The sequence below is a fragment of the Ambystoma mexicanum genome, chromosome 3q (assembly GCF_040938575.1).
Source record: "Ambystoma mexicanum isolate Mex_15411 chromosome 3q, UKY_AmexF1_1, whole genome shotgun sequence".
In the NCBI taxonomy this organism is placed as follows: Eukaryota; Metazoa; Chordata; class Amphibia; order Caudata; family Ambystomatidae; genus Ambystoma; species Ambystoma mexicanum.
The window spans coordinates 5,084,651-5,103,858 of NC_090926.1; the positions used below are offsets into that span (position 1 = coordinate 5,084,651).

Sequence of the window (19,208 nt, forward strand, 5' to 3'; positions counted from 1 at the left end):
GAACCCCAAGGGCCCGGGCCGTCTCAGTGTCCGCTTTAATGGCCGGAAGGGAATCGTCCACTGTTTTCCCAAACAGGTTGTTCCCATCGAACGGCATGTCCAGGACTCTGGTCTGTACGTCTTGACATAAGTCCGTAGCCTTGAGCCATCCACGCCGCCTAAGGCACACGCCGTTGCCCAACTGGCGAAACCCAGTGTCGGCGATGTCCGTCGCAATAGTGATGGCGTGGTCCGACGCCACCTCACCTTCCTGTAGGATCTCCAGGGCATCCGCCCTCTTGTCGTCCGGTAGGAAGTCCAGCAGGGGAGCCAGTTTGTACCATAGCTCCCTGTCGTAGCGGGCCACGATAGCCAAGGCGTTGGCCGCTTTAATCGTCGTCGCTGCAGACGAGATGACCCTGGGGCCCATAGCGTCCAATTTCTTTCCCTCGCCGTCCGGTGGGGAAGTCGATGTGGAGGCCGCACCCCCCCCCCGCTTTCTTCCTGGCCGCCGCGGAGACGACGGAGTCCGGGGTAGGCTGCGCCCGGAGGCACAGGGGGGCCGCGTCCGGGACCCGGTACTTCTTCTCGTACCGGTCTCTTCTAGCTGGCGTCGTGGAAGGGTTCTTGAGGAGGGCGAGGCCCTCATCCCAAATGTCGTCCAGTAGAGGCACCGCGAGGACCGTCTTCCTCTTGGCCTCGCGCCGTTGATAAAGGAATCCTTCCTTTTTCTTCTCCTCAGGGCAGAGTTGGAAAAGCTCGGATGCCCTGGCGGTCATGGAGTGGAACGATCCAATCTCGTCGGGCGGAGAAGCCCTGGTGGAAGGTGACGACGGTAGATCCTCGTCGTATACCTCGTCGTCCGTACCCGTTGCTGCCGTGTCAGTCCCCGTATCATCCCCTCGGGTGGACGGGGAGGAGGGCTGGACGGGTCGCGACGGCTGAAAAGGAGGTGGAGGGTGAATCCGTCTTTTCTTGGGCAGGGGAACACCAGAAGGTCCCGGTTCAGGATCCCCCGATGGGAGAGGTTCCTCCGTCGGCAACGGTAGTCTCGTCCTTATCTCTGAGCATAAGGACTGTATAGCCAACAAAATGGCCGCCAAGTTGTCTTGCGGCACTGGCAGAGGGGAATCAGACAGGCGATCAGGGGCCCCGTCGGCACCCTCGACGATGTCGTCGTCACCTGCGTCGGGATCCATCCCGACGGGCCGGTCTACATCCACGCCAAGGCCGTGGCTTAAGACCTCGATCAGCTCTTCCTCCGAGGTTGAAGCCGAATCTACGACGCCCTGCCCCCCCTTTTTCTTCCCCACCGGGGATTTCACGGGGGTCCAATCGATGGGCACAAAAGAGGACTCCCTCCGAGGTGGCAGGGAGACTCTGAGCCCCGAGGTCGCCACCACTGGTGTAGCCTCCACAGGCTGAGCCAGGGCCGCCGCGACAGTATCGATAGAGGGCTTGGCCGGATGGATTAAGGCCTTCACCACCTTAGGTGCGCTCACCGCCTTATCCTTGAGGGGGGACACTGCCTCGCTCCCCCTCCGATGGGGCCTTCGAGCTCGACCGGGGCCTCTCCAGGAGCTTCGCCGGGTGCTCGCCCTTCCTCTTACCCGACCCAGAGCGTTGGCTCGTGGCTGAAGGTGCCGGGGAGGGTGCGCCCTGCCTGGCGCCCGTAGAGCCCGACCGTTGGGCGCTCCCGGTGCCAGCGGACTCGCGGTGCTTGGCCTTGTGTTGGACCCCGGTCGCCGGGGCGTCCTCAAAGGTTTTAGAAGACCGCTCTGATTTCTTCCTCTCGCCTGACGGGCTCTTCCCTTCCAGCCAGTTGGCGAGGCGTTGATGGCGGTCCTTCATGGTCCGCTCCGACATATTGCCGCAAAACGCACAGTCCTTCTCCACGTGCGTCTTGTCCTCATGCAGGCAGTAGAGACTAAAGGAGTGTTCGTCCTCCTTAAAGACGTTCTGCAGCTGGCATCCAGGGCAGACCCTGAACAGCTTTCCGGGCGTCGAGCTTCCCTTCTCCTGGGCCATGTCCGGGCCTGAGAAGCTTCTGGAGTCCTCCAAAACGTAGCACGACGAAATCTTCACCCTTGAGGGGCGCAGACGAATCCGACACGGGTCCCCGTTGATCGGATGGAGAGTCGGTGGAGCTGGAGGCTCTTTTGACCGGAAAAAACGAAGTTTTTGAGAAAAAACGTGAAAAAATAGCACTAACGCTCGAGAGCAATAGCACGAGGATCCCAACACATGAACGTGCGGTAAAAATCTGAAGATGGCTGCCCGAGGCGGTGCTTAGGTAGAGGGAAGTCATTGGCTGTGGTCAGTATGACGCAGAGACCAGTGATTGGTTATTACTACGAAAGACAGATCAGAAACGAAACTGATACTGGTTTTTTCTTTACCGAGGATTCCCAGCCTGACGACGGGGAATATTCATGAGCATGTGAATCCATGCCAGACCCCATGCTGGAGAACCAAAGCTTCAGGGCAAGGCTATTCAGCATGTATGTACCTCCTCCTATGTTGCTAAGAAACGAGGTGTTGCTCTATTGGTCTCTTCCAAGTTGCATTTTGCGCTTAAAGCACAAAAAACGGATCTAAAGCGCCGGTATATAATGGTCAAGGGCGAGGTGAGGGGTTCAATGTTAACATTGGTAGGTATATATGCTCCGAATGAGGCGCAGGATGACTTTTGGAGGGGGATGAGGGGTAGAATTGTTGAGTTTACTGAGGGTAATATGTTAGTGGGAGGGGACTTTAATATGACTCTCTGTCCTGACAGAGACAGGAAGTCGCCTGTAATTTGTCCGGACTGGCGAGTTCAGAAAAAAATGGCATCCGTCTTTCAGGAGGTTAACGGGAAGTTGGCGGTGTGGGATACTGGGACGCCGGAGGGGGGTCGGGACTCTTGCTTTATCTACTACTCCAAGACACATGGTGCGTTTTCACGGATTGAATACGTCTTGGTAGATTGGTCCTTGAAGGAGGAGATTACAGAGCATGGGTCCAATCATGACTTGGTTAGGGTTGGCCCTCAGTGGCGGTGCAATGATTTTCTGCTGCAGGATATGGAGGTGCGACAAGCGGTTTTAGCCGGTTTTAGCCGCTATCACAGATATTTTCGCTAATAATGACAATGCGGAGGTGGGTGTCATGGGTGTTTGGGATGCATTTAAGGCGACCATCAGGGGTGTCCTCATTGAGGTGGGCTCGAGAAAAAAAGACGGTGAGGGACCGGGAGGAGAAGCTTTTGAGGGATAAGATCGCAGCTAACCAGCCTGGGGGGAAATTGAGGACGCATGTGTCTCCTGGTAAAGGGGAAGAATTGCAACCGCTGTGCTCGATTTTTGCGCTTTCCTTGTGGGGCGGACAGAAAGAAAGCGGTCTTTCTTCAGGCAGAAATACATGGAGAAGGGGGGAAAAAGCAGATAGGATATTGGCGTGGAGGCTCCGGGAGCTTAGAAACAGTAGGAGAGTTAACTCTGTTCGCAGCCCTGAGGGGGGTAGGGCTTTAAGCGTTGGAGGGATAGCGGAACAATTTAGGTAAAAATACGAGCGCTATATACTGCTGAGTACTTAAGGGATGGTGCTGATGTCGATAGATTCTTGGAGTCTTTACCCATCCCCCGACTACCTCCTGAAAAAGCTGTCCCTCTCGAGCAACTTATTACTCCCCAGGAAAGAGTTGATACCATTGTTCACTGAAAAGTGGTACCTCCCCAGGTGATGATGGTTTTACGGTTAGTTTTTTTCAAATTGTTTCGCTCCACTCTAGCACCCTTGATGGCTAAAATGTTTAATGCAGCCCTGGAGCTGGGTACCCTTCCACACACCAGAATGTCTGCCCTCATAGTGGTTCTCCCCAAAGAAGGGAAAGATCCATCCCTGTGTTAATCATATCGCCCCATTTCCCTTCTTAATACAAATGTCAAAATTCTAGCGAAACTGCTGGCGAACAGGCTTGCGAAACTCCTCCCGTCGTTGGTCCATGGGGACCAGGTGGGCTTTATCCCTGGTCGTCAGGGATCCGAACTATTGCGGAAGACCCTGGATCTTATGTACGAGGTCTCTAGGCGTGATGAGGAGGGTTACTTTCACTCGACTCAGAAAAGGCATTTGACCGTGTCGAGTGGCCTTATATGGGTAAAGTGCTTCGGAAAATGGGTGTGGATGATAACTTCTGTGGTTGGGTCTCGGCCTTGTGGTCCCATGGTGCGGGTTTTAGTTAATGGGTGCACTTCGTCACCTCTGGCTCTCTATAGGGGTACTTGTCAGGGGTGTCCGTTGTCCCCGCTCCTATATGCCCTGGCAATGGAGCCTCTGGCCATAGCAGTTCGAGCTGGTCAGGAGATTACTGGAGTTAGGTGTGGGGACTATGACTTCAAACTTTCGCTGTTTGCGGATGACATCTTAGCCTACCTTACGAATCTCCACACAACGCTGCCTCGGTTATTAGATCTAATAGCGCTTTTCGGTTCTCTCTCTCGGGGCTCAAGGTGAACGCTTCCAAATCATGTATAATGCTGATGGGCAATAGAGATGATGGCACACGGGGGAGAACCGAGATTTTGGGCATAAAATTGGAACGGGAGGCTACCCCGTATCTGGGTGTCACCATCCCTATAGAGATGTCACATCTTTTCCAGGCCAACTTCCCCACGTTAATGGCAAAGATTAGGACTGATCTTAGTTGATGGGCCCCTCTTGCTCTCTCTTGGTTTCGGCGTATGGTCTCGATAAAAATGTACATCTTGCCCCGTCTCCTCTAGTTTTTCTTTGCTCTCCCTGTGGCGATCCCGGAGGCCTTTCGAGGTGCGGCATTCTAGCATTCTCCAATTTATTTGGAAGGGCAAAAGAGCTAGAAGTATGCAACCTTAATCCTTCCGAAGTTGTACGGTGGCTTTGGCCTTCCGGATTTTAGGTTGTGTCACAAGGCAGCCCAACTGCGGGTGATGCTGGAGCATATGAGGGAGGATATGAGGACGTACTGGACCTATTTGAAGGACTGCCACGCCCATCCGAAGAAGGTGTGGTATCTGCTGTGGGCCCCTCGGAGGTCTCTCACTCCCGGCCTTAGGGGTCATCCTACTCTTGCCGTTTTGTGGGACTCTGGGAAACTTGACAGATTTAATAAACGGCTCTCCTCCTGGCCTTCCCCTTGGTCTTCGCTTTGGGGGCCCCCCTTTACTTTGGGGTCCAGGGGGTTTAGGGATACTCAGGCATGGTCGGATGGGGGTCTGGAGAGGGCAGCGCAGCTCTTTTGTCAAGGGGGTTCATTGAATATGATCAGCTATCTGCAGAATTGGGGGAGGGGTCTATCTCTGTCTTTGAATATCTTCGCCTGAAGGGGATACTCATGCACCCGAGGTGGGTTTCTGACTTGAAGTGCCCTTTTTTCCCATATTTGAACAATTTTTGGCTGAAGCCGCGAACAGAAAGGCCTCTCTTTCTAAGATTTACAAACTGTTGGTTACGGCGGACCTAGAGGGTAGACAGCCTTTTAAGCGAATTTGGGAGGAGAGATTGGGTATGGTGGTGGAGGACTCTACATGGAGGGATATTTTTAAATCCATTTTCTCGGGGGAGCTGTACACCGCGGCGATGGAGCATGGCTTTAAGGTTCTCCATTCATGCCACCGCCCACCGGTGGTTTTGTCTAAAATGTTTTAAGATGTGTCCCCGTTGTGTCCCAGAGCGTGTTCTCAGCGAGGCACTTGGTACCACATGTGGTGGGAATGCCATGTGATTCAGGTTTTTTGGTCAGAAGTACTTAGCTGGATGAAGGATATAGCGGGGTCTCACCATCCCTACTCCCCCTGGAGGTCCTCTTGGCACGCCAATGCCGGACACTGAGTTGAATGGCTTCCCGAAAGTCGTAGGGGCAATGTTGAGAGCAGGGCGATTGGCGCTTGCTCAAAAGTGAAAGAGACCGGTCACCCCATCTAAAGCGGACTGGCTAAACAAGCTAAAGGCAATCTTTATCTACGAGAAGATAGCGGCTATAGCTAATGGAACTATGTCTTTTGTGCAGGAGTGGATGGCAGTCCTTTTGAATGATGAATATGACTATGAGACTGTAAATTCTGGAGGCCTGTGGACTTTAACATTATGGTGCTTTTCTCTGGGTTCACCACCACTTGTTTGGTTCATTAGTAGAGGGTTTTCCCCATTCTGTCAACCTGTTTGAATGGCTTCTGCTGGTCCTTACTCTTTGTTTGATCATCCTTTCTACAACTGTTGCATTTTGCTTCTTCCTAGATCTTGGATTGTTTTTTCGGGTGGGGGGTGGGATGGGGCAGTGGGAGGGTGGGGGGGTAGGGGGTTCTGGGTCTTTGTGGCACTTGTCTAAAAGATGTCTTCTTTTGTTGTGCATGTCCCGGTGACAGGGATTTCCAGTGCTTCTGTTTAAGATGTTAATAAAAACAAAGTAAAAAAAAAAATCCAAATTGATAAAATCAAAGACAAGGGCAACCTGGCCATCCTCTTACTTGACCTCTCAGCGGCCTTTCACTTGGTCAATCACAAAATCCTCTACCAACACCTCTCTTCAACTGCCAATTTGCTAAAGAGGCAACAACCCTAGGAGGATATATCTAGACTCTGCGCTATCCCTAACTAGACAGGCAAACGCTATTGCATCGGCAGCAGCATGCATCACTAAACTGATCAATGCCAGCAGGCCCTTCCTGAGCACTGATAGCTGCATCACATTTGCTAGAGCTCTTTAACTATCCAGGATTGACTACTGTAACTCCCTCTTGTGCAGGTTCCAACTATCGCAATATAAAAAAAACTACAGGTCATCCAGAATAACGTAAGAGTAGCGCTAAACATCCCTAAAAAATACCACTTCTCGACAGCTAGACGAAACATCAACTGGCTCGCTGTCCAAGAACGTATCATGTTCAAAACACTGTCTCTGACCCATAAACGCCCATCAAACAGTGCCCCGACCTAATTATACAGAAAATGTTCCCCAAGGCCCAATCCATCAGACCTATGCAGGCTGCCTACTCGTACTTACTAGCAATTCCCAGATACAGGTGTGAGAATGCCGAAGGCAGCAGCATCCCTGTGATCGCTGCCAGACACTGCAATGCCCTGCCTCTAGCTCCAAGGTCAGCTGCATCCTCCTGGTCCTTCGTTGAGGGCCTCAAAACCAGTCCCTCCAGACCCTCAAAAATAATTGAAATAGTAAAATTCTTGACTAGAAATTCTGATATATGCGACATGTATGTAGCACCTATATTTGTAACCTTTGTAACCACTATTTAATGTAAACCAGCGCCCAGATGCCCCCAGGTTCGGTGTGATTTATAAATATCAAAATAAATAACGGCCTGGCGACTAGCTTCAGATATGCTCTACACTTTAGCACACTCAAGTTTGAGGTAGACAAATTGGTTCCATGGAGCAGACAGGATACATTTCAGCCTGCTCACTTTGGAAAATCCTGCGGATTACTCATGTGCACCAATCTAACGATTTTGTATGTATTCATTGAAGAGAAAGGTTTGATTGGCTAATAAAAAGGACAATTCTGCCTACAATCTACGAGTTAATGTTAAAGGACATTTATACTGTGCACTAGAACCACAGCGGTCCCCAGGCGCTCTCCCACCATGGAGGAGGTACGGGGGAGGACTGTTTGGGGAAAACCATAAAGGCCGAAATAGACTGCCAACAGCCCTAAAAGGAAAAACGTCCCTTAGCAAGCTCAGAAGGAAACAAAGAATGCTGAACTACAACTAGGCAGTGGCGATATACCAAACATAACAAATCTTTACGATCTACCATGGGAAAAAGATAATAAAGCCCTGTCCTAACAAGCCCACATTGGCCTCACCTGGCACAGTCCCACTGTCGCCCTGCTGCAGTGCTCCCGATGATGTTGTGACCCCAGAGGCAGCCGAGGAAGGAGGGCCTGCCCCACCCCCCAGGAGCATACAAGACGCTGGTGGGGGCTGGCCCCGCTTCAATAACACTTTGTGGTCCTGCTGGCAGCGGAAGCGGGGTGGCACCTCCCGAGGCATGTAGCGGGCGGCGCTGGTGGCTTGTCCGTTCGGCACTGCTGCCACCCTTTTGGCATTGTTGCCACCATTGACTGGTGGCGACGGGGCACTGCCAAGCGGGCTAGTAGCCGGCAATTGGCTGAGGCTTGGTTTCGTCACGTCGGGCACTGAGAAAGAGAGAGAGAGAAAGGTTAGATGATTCATCAACCAATGACATTAAAAGCTCACAAAATGTTGCATCAGTGCCCCAGAGATGGAAATCTGGCTTGACATTTTTCCATACAAATGCACAATGGACTCTACACGCCCACATCAAATTAAGTATCCTTGCTGCGTATCCTCTGCGGTCCTCCTGATAATGTGTGGTGCTTGACATTCGATCTAGATAGCATGCACCCACATGAAGCGATTAACTAGCACTCCATATCAACATTTACAGATTTGTACATGTTTACCTGTCAGGAATACAAGAGCTGCAGTTTTCAAGAGCAAAATTACCACAGTATTCTCTCAGGACAAAAAGCATTATGGAGGGAGAAGAATAATAAGGGCTATGTACTCTTAAATCAGACAAAAAGTAGAAAGCAAGGGAATACCCTGGGCTACATGATCTCATTAATAGACACTAAACGCAATCCCTGCGCTACAAGCACTTCTCATCAAAATCCTAGTCAAATGAGAAATTTCAGCTCGTCTTACCTTTGGTTTTTTGTTCTGTAACCTTAGAAATGAAAAGAAAAGTAAAATGTTAGAGCCACAAATATTCATTTAATTATTCATGTTCATTTTATAACAATAGGTAATGGCTCCATAAATGCTATTATGCCAGTTACTGGGAATGTGTTAGTGTTGCGTGTTGCAGGTGATAAAATGTAATGCTTCATGCAGGTGGGGCTGATGTACTCTTTATAAAGTGGCTCATGTCACCACTGTCTCTTGTGGTGGTTACCAGATATTTAATATAGCATTGGCCTAGCAACACGGAGCAGCAACAATTTAGAGATAAAGTATGTACATAAAGCACCGTGGCTTCAATTTAAGACCAGCAAGTCACTAAAAGTGGGGGTGGTGAAGGACAGGTAGAAAGATGTAATTGGCAAAGTACCGTGCTGAGCAGTTTGTACAAAAGGTATATTTCCTGAAGTGCCGACATCAACATTAAACCAGGTTCCAAGAAAATGTCCACAATTAAGCAACAAAATGACATCTGCAATGATAGAAGTGCTGAGTGCTGCTGGGGAACAATTGCACAGTTTGATTCCAAGGGACTAGATGGCTATAAGACCAAACAACCAATTCTTACATCACATAATTACTTGGAAGAGATATATACATGATGTTTTGACAATTTGGCATGTTGATACTATTAGTTTAATGGCCTTTTATGCTTGCTTGAACAACTGTGATCCCCACACACAAATCACTTTGGACGGGGATGGTCCTGAAATAAACTTCCATCTACAGATTGTTATTAAGGTCCCGACTTGTACCCTATTTTGAAAAACCACAGAAAAGAATACTGGCCTTCACTATACCAACTTTCATCCGAGGAGCCTTAGGGGCAACCTCCCCTTTGGGAAGTATTTGAGAATTAAGATGCAATTTTACTTACCTTAAGGACTTCAAACATCATGCAGAGATACTCAATCTGAGACTTCAGAGTAGAGTTTATTCTAAAAAAAATATCTCAATCCAAAAAAAGAGAGCAAGATACTCCCCTAGGGAATGCCTAAGCGAGAAAAACGTGCATGAGAAAAAAACACAGAAAGAATGACCCGTGTTCTGACTCACTCAACCATGACATCAAAAGTCAAAGCCATTATTAAAAAAATAATAGCACACTGTAAACCTGGAGTTACTGTCTACAATCATTCCCATGTTTTGTTTACGCTCAGATGCGCTGCCAACCGGAAGGACATACTAGTCCATTCAGCCTTTGAGAAAGAAACTGTTAGCACCACACTGTGGAACCTGCGTACACTTATAGGCCACCATCCCCAGGGTCAATGTTCAGTGTGTAGATTCACAATCAAAACCCTATCATTTCAATTTGTTCACAAAGAAGGGTAGCTTTTGAATTTCACAAATTGTAAGACAAAAACAGCTGTATACTCTATAGAATGTCCATGTTACCTCTGTTACGTTGGACAGACTTCAAGATGTACGATTACCCATGCGTCAGAACCAAGGTCCCGGATTCGATGTAGGGTACTCACAGCACCGATGGTGCAGGACCTTCGGCTTCAAAATAACTCTCCTGGTAACATTTGATTGTGGGTGATCGACACCGTCAAGTCTCCTTTTAATGCTGTGGATATTTTATTGTAAAAGGAATCAAGATGGATTTATAGAATGGGCACCAACATCAATGGACTGAATGAACAACTTACATTTTTACAACTGCTCCGTTTATGTGTGAACCTGACATTTGATACCTTCCCTTGCTGTCCCTTGGGAACCAGTCTTGCTTAAAAACAAGCGTGTCTGAAAATGCATTTGACAGCCAGACTAAACAACTGATTTAGGCTCTGCAATGCCATTACGTATCAAATCAAAATGCTGTAAATAGAATTCCATTTTACCATCTGTACTTGGCTTAATAAGAACCTTTATGTGAACATTAACTTTCTATGTGGTGCTATTGAGAACTAGCATCTGAACAATGTATTTGATTCATTTGTTACAACACACAACTGCCTTTGGCTTTTGCATAATTTCTAAATAAAATCAAACATGTTGAAAAAAACAACTCAAAACCTACCATCTGTACACGGATTGAAATAAATGTTTGGTTACGTGAACTTTTCACCATTACGTGGTGTAATTACATTGCCACAATATTATATTACTCTACTTTGTCACCTTGTTAATGCTGCCACCTTCTTAAGTGCAAATATCTGAGAACTAGGTCTTTCTATATATACACACACACACTACCATTGTTTTCCAAATAATGTTTTTCCATTAAGCGCGATGAATAGGGACATTGAGCATCCCTCCTCTCCCTACACAAACTTTGCAATAGCTTCAGCCCTATTTAATCCACTGCCCGTGCAGCCTTCTCTGGCTAAGGGCCCCAAGGCAAAGGGCAGTTCCTTCAGTAGCAGCTCCAGACTGGATTGCCTGCGTTCGCCAGGGTGCATGCAGCACAGAAGTCAACCAGCATCGACTGACAAGATAAGGAAGGTGCTGGCAGGGGGAAGAGAGGAGGGGGGGGGAACAGCCATTACGGCTCCCCATTAAGCTGTCCCATCTCTCTTATTACTCCTTTTCACCAATGCATTAGTCTGTTGTACGTTTATCACATTTGCATGTTGTCCTTCTCGGGTACTTAGCACCTACCCAGTTAACTCGCTTCTAGGTGTTTGTGCTTTTCCTGCTGTATGTTGAAACTTAAGCGTCGTCCCTTTATCCAGGACACTTGAAACTAGATGGTTGTATTGTTCAAGTTTTTTCATGATTCCCCCTCACCTACTCTGCCTACTCCTTGCCCCCCCACTCCCCTTTCCTCCTAATCTTCTCTTTCTCTCACACATCACCTGGTTAGGTCTCTGGATGGACCCGTTCTGTGAGAGTCTCATTCTAACAGGTGTTCCCCTGCTAATCCAAAACATTCAAGGACAACATTTCCTCCGTTACTGTAGCCGTGGCGGATTCAGCAATCACTCCTTGCCGTTGGCTACTTCTCACTTCTCTAGCACTCCCTTGTGCACCACCTCCTCAAAAGCGCAGAACCTACTCACTTGCACCAAAGGTATCCTTCTCCCTCCAGCCTGAGCATTACCGTTCTTCCCAGTACTGCATTCCCCCCTCTCCTCCTCCCGTCATTTCTGTTACTGCACTTGCACCCTCCAATTGTCTCCCCATTTAGTAGGAATGTTATTGGTCTTCTTTCCTGTTCACCCCCATCCTTCACTTGCCCTTCCTCCATCCCTCCACCCTTTGTTATTGCACTTGCAATCTGAATTGACTCATGATCTAGTAAGAATGCTTTTGTCTTCTTCCCTGTGCATCCCCAACCTCTCACTTCCCCTCGCCCTCTCCCCTCATTTCTGTTACTGTACTTGCACGCTCCAAATGGTCTCATTACTGAGTAGGAAACATTGTTTTTCTTCCCTGTTCACCCCCTCTCCCCAACGTTCCGTTCACCTCCCCTCCACCCCCTGCAGTCTTGTTACAGCCCTTGCACAATCCGAATGTCTCAAGACTTAGTAGGAATGTTTCTCCCCAATACCCCCCACACCCCCCGTGTTCCACGCCCTCCCTTGTCTTGATGCGCCTTGAAACACTGCTTGGCTGTATAGGTCATTATAAATGCCCAATAAATAAAATAAATAGCTAGGTTTTACTGGATGACATGAACACCATTACGTCATCACGTTCTTTCCCAACGTAATCGCAGGATGAGGAAGTCCTTCACCAAACATACCCTAAAGCCTTGCAGTTTTTCCCTGGAGCGGGCTGCTTGAACGCGACACGCCATTAGGATTGTTTCACTGTAGCGAACCGGATAATATAATTTTTTTTAAAAAAAGAACAGAACGCCATAAAAGAACAAGTTACTTAGCCCTGTTAACTTTCTTTCGGCTGGATGCTCCACCCACATATTCCTCATCTTGTGATATTATATCTCTCCAGCTTTGCGGCTTCAGAAACATTTTTTTCTCGACAGAGGCCGCTGTATGTGATGTCGTCTGAATGTCCCTCGAGGACCTCCATCGAGCGTCGACGTCATCATCAGCACAAATAGCACATGCAGCGCCTGTTGGCTTCAGTTCAGTTTTTTTTCCTTTTCCACTTCGTTTTTGGAATTAGCCAGACATACCAAAGACTGTGGGCTCTCAGAAAGCGCAGAGTGTAACACCCGCAAATTGTACAGCTGGGTAGGATGGGAGGGGCAATGAGGAATACGTGGGAGGAAAATCAAATCAAAACGAGTGGTAAGTAACTTGTTCTTCGAATGGATTGTGTCCTACCACATATTCCTCATCTTTTGATAGACTCCCAAAGCAGTAACAATTTGGAGGTGGGAGTATCAATTTAATCATGGACCGAATGGAGGACGGCGTTAGCAAAAAGTCCTCCTTGACTGGAGGAAGAATACAGGCAGTAGTGTTTGACAAATGTGTGAATGGACAAGCAAGTGGCCGCTGAACAGATGTCATTTATTGGGATACCCATTGAAGAGCTGCAGAGGTTGCCATGCCCCTTGTGGAATGAGACCTTAGGCCTTCCGGCAGCCATTCACCAATGGTCAGTATAATACACCTGGCTATTGTTTTTTTGGTGACTGCCAGGCAAAATTCGGGGCCAGTATACCCAATAAAAAGTTGATCAGCCTGTTGGAATTAAGCCATTCTTGAAATGTAAAAGCTTAGAGCCCTTTTCAGGTCTAATCTATGTAATCTCTCCTCTTTATCTGAATGAGGAAGAGGATAGAAAGATGGCAAAGTTATCTTTTGCGACAAAGGGAAGTCGGAAACTACCTTCGGTAGAAAAGATTGTCTTACCGTGAGGATGACTATCTTTATAGATAGTAGTATGAGGAGGCTTGCAAGAAAGAGCCTGCGGTCTGATGTTATTGCAAGAAGTAAGACTGTTTTCAATGCCTTAAAGGACATGTATGTAAAGGCTCAAATGGGATACATGTCAGGAATTTAAACACAAGATCTAGGTCCCAAACAGGTACATTAAATGGAAGTGGAGGTTACACATTAGTAAATCCCTATAGAAATTTTACAATCAAGGGGATTTTAAAATAGGAATTCTCTTCTGAGGAGCGCTTACAAATGGAAAGCGCTGCCAGTCACATTGGAATGGATTGACATTTTTATGCCTGCACCAGTTGCTGAATTTATTACAACGGCACTGGTACAAGCATTTGGTTGCTGGCCTTCTGGCCGAAAGCAAAATCTCCATTACGCCAATCCTTGTATTTCAGAAACCATGCGTGAAGCCAGAGCATTTTGACATCTGGATGGAGAACCCAACTTTCCTCTTGTGAGAGAAGATCCTCTCTGTGAAGACATATTGGAGAGCAGATTGACATGTCCAGAAGGTCTGGGTACCATGCCCACCTGGCCCAATCCGGAGCAATTAGGATCATCCTAGAGTCCTCTTGGGGGAAATTCCCTGGAGCAGTACAGCTTGCACTTCCGGTTGTAACTGATTACAAACAGATCCACTTGAGGGGTTCCCCAAAGGGTGAAGATCTCTTGAAGGACTTCCTGAGCTAGTTCCCACTTGTGGGAGACACTGCCCTGCCTGCTAAGAGCGTCCGCCGTCATGTTCTGCTCTCCGGCTAGATGAACTGCCAATAAAGAGATTCCTTCTTGTATTGCCCAGAATCAGAGATGCATTGCCTCTCTGCACAGTGGTAGTGACCCTACAACTCCTCTATTGTTGAGGTAGTACATGGCCACAGTGTTGTCCTTCATTACCAGGACATTCTGTACCGTACAGAGGGCAGGAAGGCCTCCTGCGCTAGTCTGATTGCCCTCAGGTCCAACAAGTTGATGTATAGTTTGGACTGCGATGGAGATCAACGACCACTGATAGTCAGCTCGTTGGTGTGGGCTCCCCACCCCGTGAGTGAGGCATGCGTTGTTAGGCAGAAACCTGTGCAGTTCCCTCTGGGACCACTGCAAAAGATTTAAGACTACAGGTGTTTGGCAGCAAACCCACTTGGTAGCAGTCTGTACCACACAGATTCACTTGGTAGCTGTGGCTGAGCAGTCAGACTTCCCTCAAGAAGAGTTAGGCAGTATACAGAGTATTCACAATAGGTCAAAAGAACACAGTAGAACAAGTAAACACTGACCAGAGCTTGGTGTCAAAGAGATATATTTATTTATTTAAAACCACATCTAGTAAAACACACAGCACTAATGTTAAGCAGTTCAAAAACACGGTCACTGAAAGATATACACTCCCTTAAAAGAATATTAGACAATTCTTAAGAAAAGCCCCACTTATTTTCAGACAGCGGTGAGCGCTTAACGCAGATGGCACTCTAATAATTCGTTTTAAAAAGGGAGAGAAAAGCAGGGTATAATTTGAAACAGATCCCAACACTTTCACAAGAACACAACAAGAGAGGAAGGCAAAGTAAAACCGTGAAGTTAGAGTTCAGAAGGCCGGATCCACTTTAAGAGGATCAGAAGGAAATGTGTCCAAGGTCACACGGTTGCAGTGAACAAAAGTCTTGAAAAGGCTCAGAAAGAGTTGGACCAAAAGAAAGGGACCAGTTAGGGGGTCAAGGCGGCCAGCCCAGTCCAGAAGGTTAAGGGATTATTATTACCTTGTAGCAATCTTTAGAAAGGGAGGCCTAGCGGACACGGTACCTTAAAGTGGAATACTCCAGCGGGGGCAGTTGTTCCTGGCAGCGATGCAAGTCGGTGCTTCGTCCGGGGGAAGAGAAGATCTCGTCAAGGAGGAAGACAGGAGTCTGTTGCACTGCCAGGGAAGAAACCAGCCGCGGAGTTCTCAGGTAAAAGGAGCGGTCCTTTTATTCGCGGTCCAGTGGTAAGTGGCTATCTGGTCGCCGGGGTGCTTGGCATGGGAAATTCGACCACAAGACGTCCTGGGATGCGTGGAAAAGAAGGTAAACTGGTTGTGCCCACCAGTCAGGGGAAGAAGCCTCTCCAGCCAGGAGATCTTCTCTGTCGTCGGGAAGTGGCGAGTCCGCAGGGCTCCACCGGTGGTGTCGTCGTGGTAGTTCGGCTCAGCTTCTCCCTCGTCGGATTCTCAGGTCCTGTGGAGACTTCTGAAGTTCCAGTCCCAAAAGCCCTGCTTTTATGCAGCACACCCCCATTCACTCAGCCTAGCTGTCAATCAAACATGCTAAGTGGTGAGCCGGCCGGCTCACCACTTGGGCCAATCACACAAGAGTGCAACTTGAGTTATCAAGGTAACTCAGTCCAGGGTGCCTAAACCCCCTCCCATACCCCCTTTGGTACCCAGACAGAGTGACACCACTTTTGGAGGCTTCTGTGGAGAAGCCCGCCAAAAAGTGGAACAAAGGGCTCTACTTGGGTTGGAGTCACAGAAGAGAACGCCATTTTAGAATCGAGTCCTGGCAAAAAATACCAACCATCGAATTATTAAATAAATAAACCAGCGGTATGTTCGAGGCTATGAGAATTACATAATTAAAGTTGGTAGCCTCGAACAATGGGAAAATCCCATAGGGATATATTCGCGGTCGAATATAAAAAGTAGTATCCACTGCCACCAGCCAAAACTCGATCGGGGGGACAGAGACGTGCCCCCTCGACTAACAGACCCCGGGACAATCGAATTGCCCCAACCAGTACGTCCACAATATTAAGGTTTGTACCGATTTCTGTTAATAATTTGGGACTAGTAAAGCCAATGGTGACTTTACATGCCCTGGGAGACAGTGGTCAGTCCCAGGGTATGGAGTCTATGGTGGGGTGTCACTATGACACCCCTGTGTCACTGCATGGAGGGTGCTGTGTAACACACATAGTAAAAACACATGAGACCCTATGGAGTAAAGGACCCCATAGCCCATAAAACACATTAACAGTCAAAGGAAATTCATAAATCATGTCCAAGAGTGGGAGAAAAAGAGTCTCACTCTTGGCAGGAGAAAAAACAAACTCCAGAAATCCAGCAAAGCTGCTGGGGGACTCACTAGGTTAGGAAATTCAGCCTAAAGAGAGAATTCTCCCTAACATGTGTCACTACAGTTATCTCCAGCCATGGTTGCCAAAATGATTCTCCCTTGAGAATTTTGTCTTAGCAAGCCCAATATAGAAGGTCCTGAGCAACTCTGCTCGGAACTTGCAGTTAGACATATTCCCTGAGAATTGGGACCAGCAAGTCCCGAGAACCGATTGAAGGGATCTCATTCTCCATCAGGCCTCTACCACCAGAAAAATGCAGGATGCCATGAGACCGAGCAACCTCAGAAAATCAAAGGCTGGAAGATGCTGGGCATTCTGGAATTGTGTAACCATATGCTGAATGTGTTGAGCTCTCACCTTGGGAGGGGAAGCTTTCGCAAGGAAGTATCCAGGACTGGTCCAATGAATTGGAGTCTTTGGAATGGTATAATTGAGGGAGAAGCCCAGTTTGTGAAGGGAGTGGCAGGTGATACTGAGATGTTCTACGGCTTGCTCTGGTGAACGAGCCCTGACCAGCAAATTGTCCAGGTAGGGGTAGACGTGAATCCCCTCTCCTGAGACTCGATGCCACCACCGCCAACAATTTGGTTAAAACCCTCAGGCGGAGGTCCGCCCAAATGGCAGAAATCGAAATTGAAAATGAGAAGCGCCAAGCGTGAACCTCAGGTACTCTGTGCTTGAGATGAATTGGCACATGAAAGCATCTTGAAGGTCCAATGATAGCAACCAGTCTTGGCGTTGGAAAGCCAGAAGGATCTGAGAAAGGGTAACCCATCTTGAACTTTTCCTTCTTGAGGAACTTGTTCAAGTTCAAGATGGTCTCAATCCTCTGTCGTCCGTGGGAATATGATTATGTAGGGGGAAAACCACCCCTTGTCCTCTCCGCTACAGGTATATGTCCTATTGCACCTTTCTCTAACAGGATTAAAATATCCTGGACAAGGAACAGACCCAGAATTTTGACAGTTGGATCCTGGTGGATGATCTTGAGGCCTTTTTTTTTTTTTAAAGGGAAGGCAGTAACTGTGGGCTACCATTTCCAGTGCCCAAGCATCTGAAGTATTGCATCGCCATTTGTTCAGATGCTGAGAAATTCTGCCTCCCACTGGGGTCATGTGGGTCAAGGCCTCTGAGTGGCTTAGAGGCGGCTGCAGCAGCAGCTAAGGGTAACGTTGCTGCTGCTGGGGCCGATTTAGCACTCCTACCTCGTCCACCACGAGGTAATCTTTGCCCACTTTGTTCGGCCTGTCCTCTTTCTCTGCCAATTGAGGAATAGAAATGAAAAAAACGACCCCTGCCGGAAGAGGAGCCTGAATAGGGTTGTTGAGGTTGTCAAATGGAGGCATTAAGGGATTTAGCCACCGCCTTAGAGGTCTGCAGCTTCTCCAGACTTTCATCCGCCTTGCTGCATAACAACCTCAAGCCTTCAAAGGGCATGTTTTTGAAGTCTAGCCTACACGCCCGGTGCAAACCCCGACTTCCTCAATCACGCAAATCGGGGTAGTACCGTGCTAGCAGCCATGGATTTGCTGATGCGGTCAGCAGTATCCAAACCTGACTTCAGACATTCTCCCATTGCCTCCTTACCATCCTTATCTATAGCCAGGAAGCCATCTCTTTCGTTGCCTTCCGGAATGTGATCAACTGCCATGGCAACACAGTCCCACAGGGTAGAAGTGAATCTGAAAAGGGACATTGGTCTATTTCAAGGCCATGCTGCCTACCATGAAAACCTTAAGTGCCCAGGCATCTACCCTCTTGTCATCTCTATCTGGGGGTGGGAGGGGGAATAGAGGGATAAGCAGATTGCCAGGATGATATGGCAGCCTGAACTACCAAGCTCTCAGGTGTGGGGTGCTTGGTTAGATATTCTGGGTGGCTGCTGGAAGGCCTGTACTTCATTGCGATGTTTCTATTAACTGCAGTTCCAGATTCCAGGGCCTCCCAATTTGAAGGGACTTATGGAAGGGCAGAATTGGGTCCTTCTGAGGGCCCTGGTTCAGGATGTCAGTCATGTCGTCCTGTTCATATGTAGGAGAAGCTCTGCTCCAACCCATATACTCTGTGACCCTAGTCATGTGTTTTCTATAGGACAAATCTGCATGATCAGAAAGGTCAGGCCTGCCAAATTCCAGATCAAGCAAGGTGTCAAAACCACTAGCCGACTGTTGAGAATCATAAAGGTGTCTCATTTTTGAGTCTTCGGCCATTAGTTCTTCTGGCAAATTCTGGGTGCCAAATTATAGCTCAAAAGGAAGGGAATCCTCTTCAGGGGGGCTGTTCCTCCTCATAGACTGAGGACAGACTTAAGACCTTCTTCGGAACAGATTTGTAAACCTAGTTTTGTATGCCCAAAGGCCTCAACAAAGTCGAAATGGCAGTCAATGGTTTCTATGACGGCTTCGTAAATGGTGCCGGTTTACATGGTGTCGACTTCTGCATCCAGAGGTCTGACTCTGATAGAGTCGACAAAGGAGTTAATCAACGCTTTGTGATTTTCCGGTGGTACGAGGAAGGACTGTTTGAGTCAATACTCTCGACGACTTCTTGTCGGGTTGAGAACGTTCTC

The 19,208-nt window shown here is 48.2% G+C and overlaps 1 protein-coding gene across 9 annotated transcripts in view; it reads right to left on the minus strand.

Annotated features, from left to right (window-relative positions):
• TNRC6B (trinucleotide repeat containing adaptor 6B) overlaps positions 1-19,208 on the minus strand; it is a 2,246,995-nt gene that overhangs the window by 1,289,519 nt on the left and 938,268 nt on the right. For all 9 annotated transcript variants that reach the window (XM_069652930.1, XM_069652926.1, XM_069652923.1 and 6 more), the window contains 2 exons: positions 8,688-8,709; positions 7,823-8,155 (listed from right to left, as the gene is read on the minus strand). In XM_069652930.1, the coding sequence (XP_069509031.1) occupies positions 7,823-8,155; positions 8,688-8,709 (355 nt within the window). The remainder of the gene's footprint in view (positions 1-7,822; positions 8,156-8,687; positions 8,710-19,208) is intronic.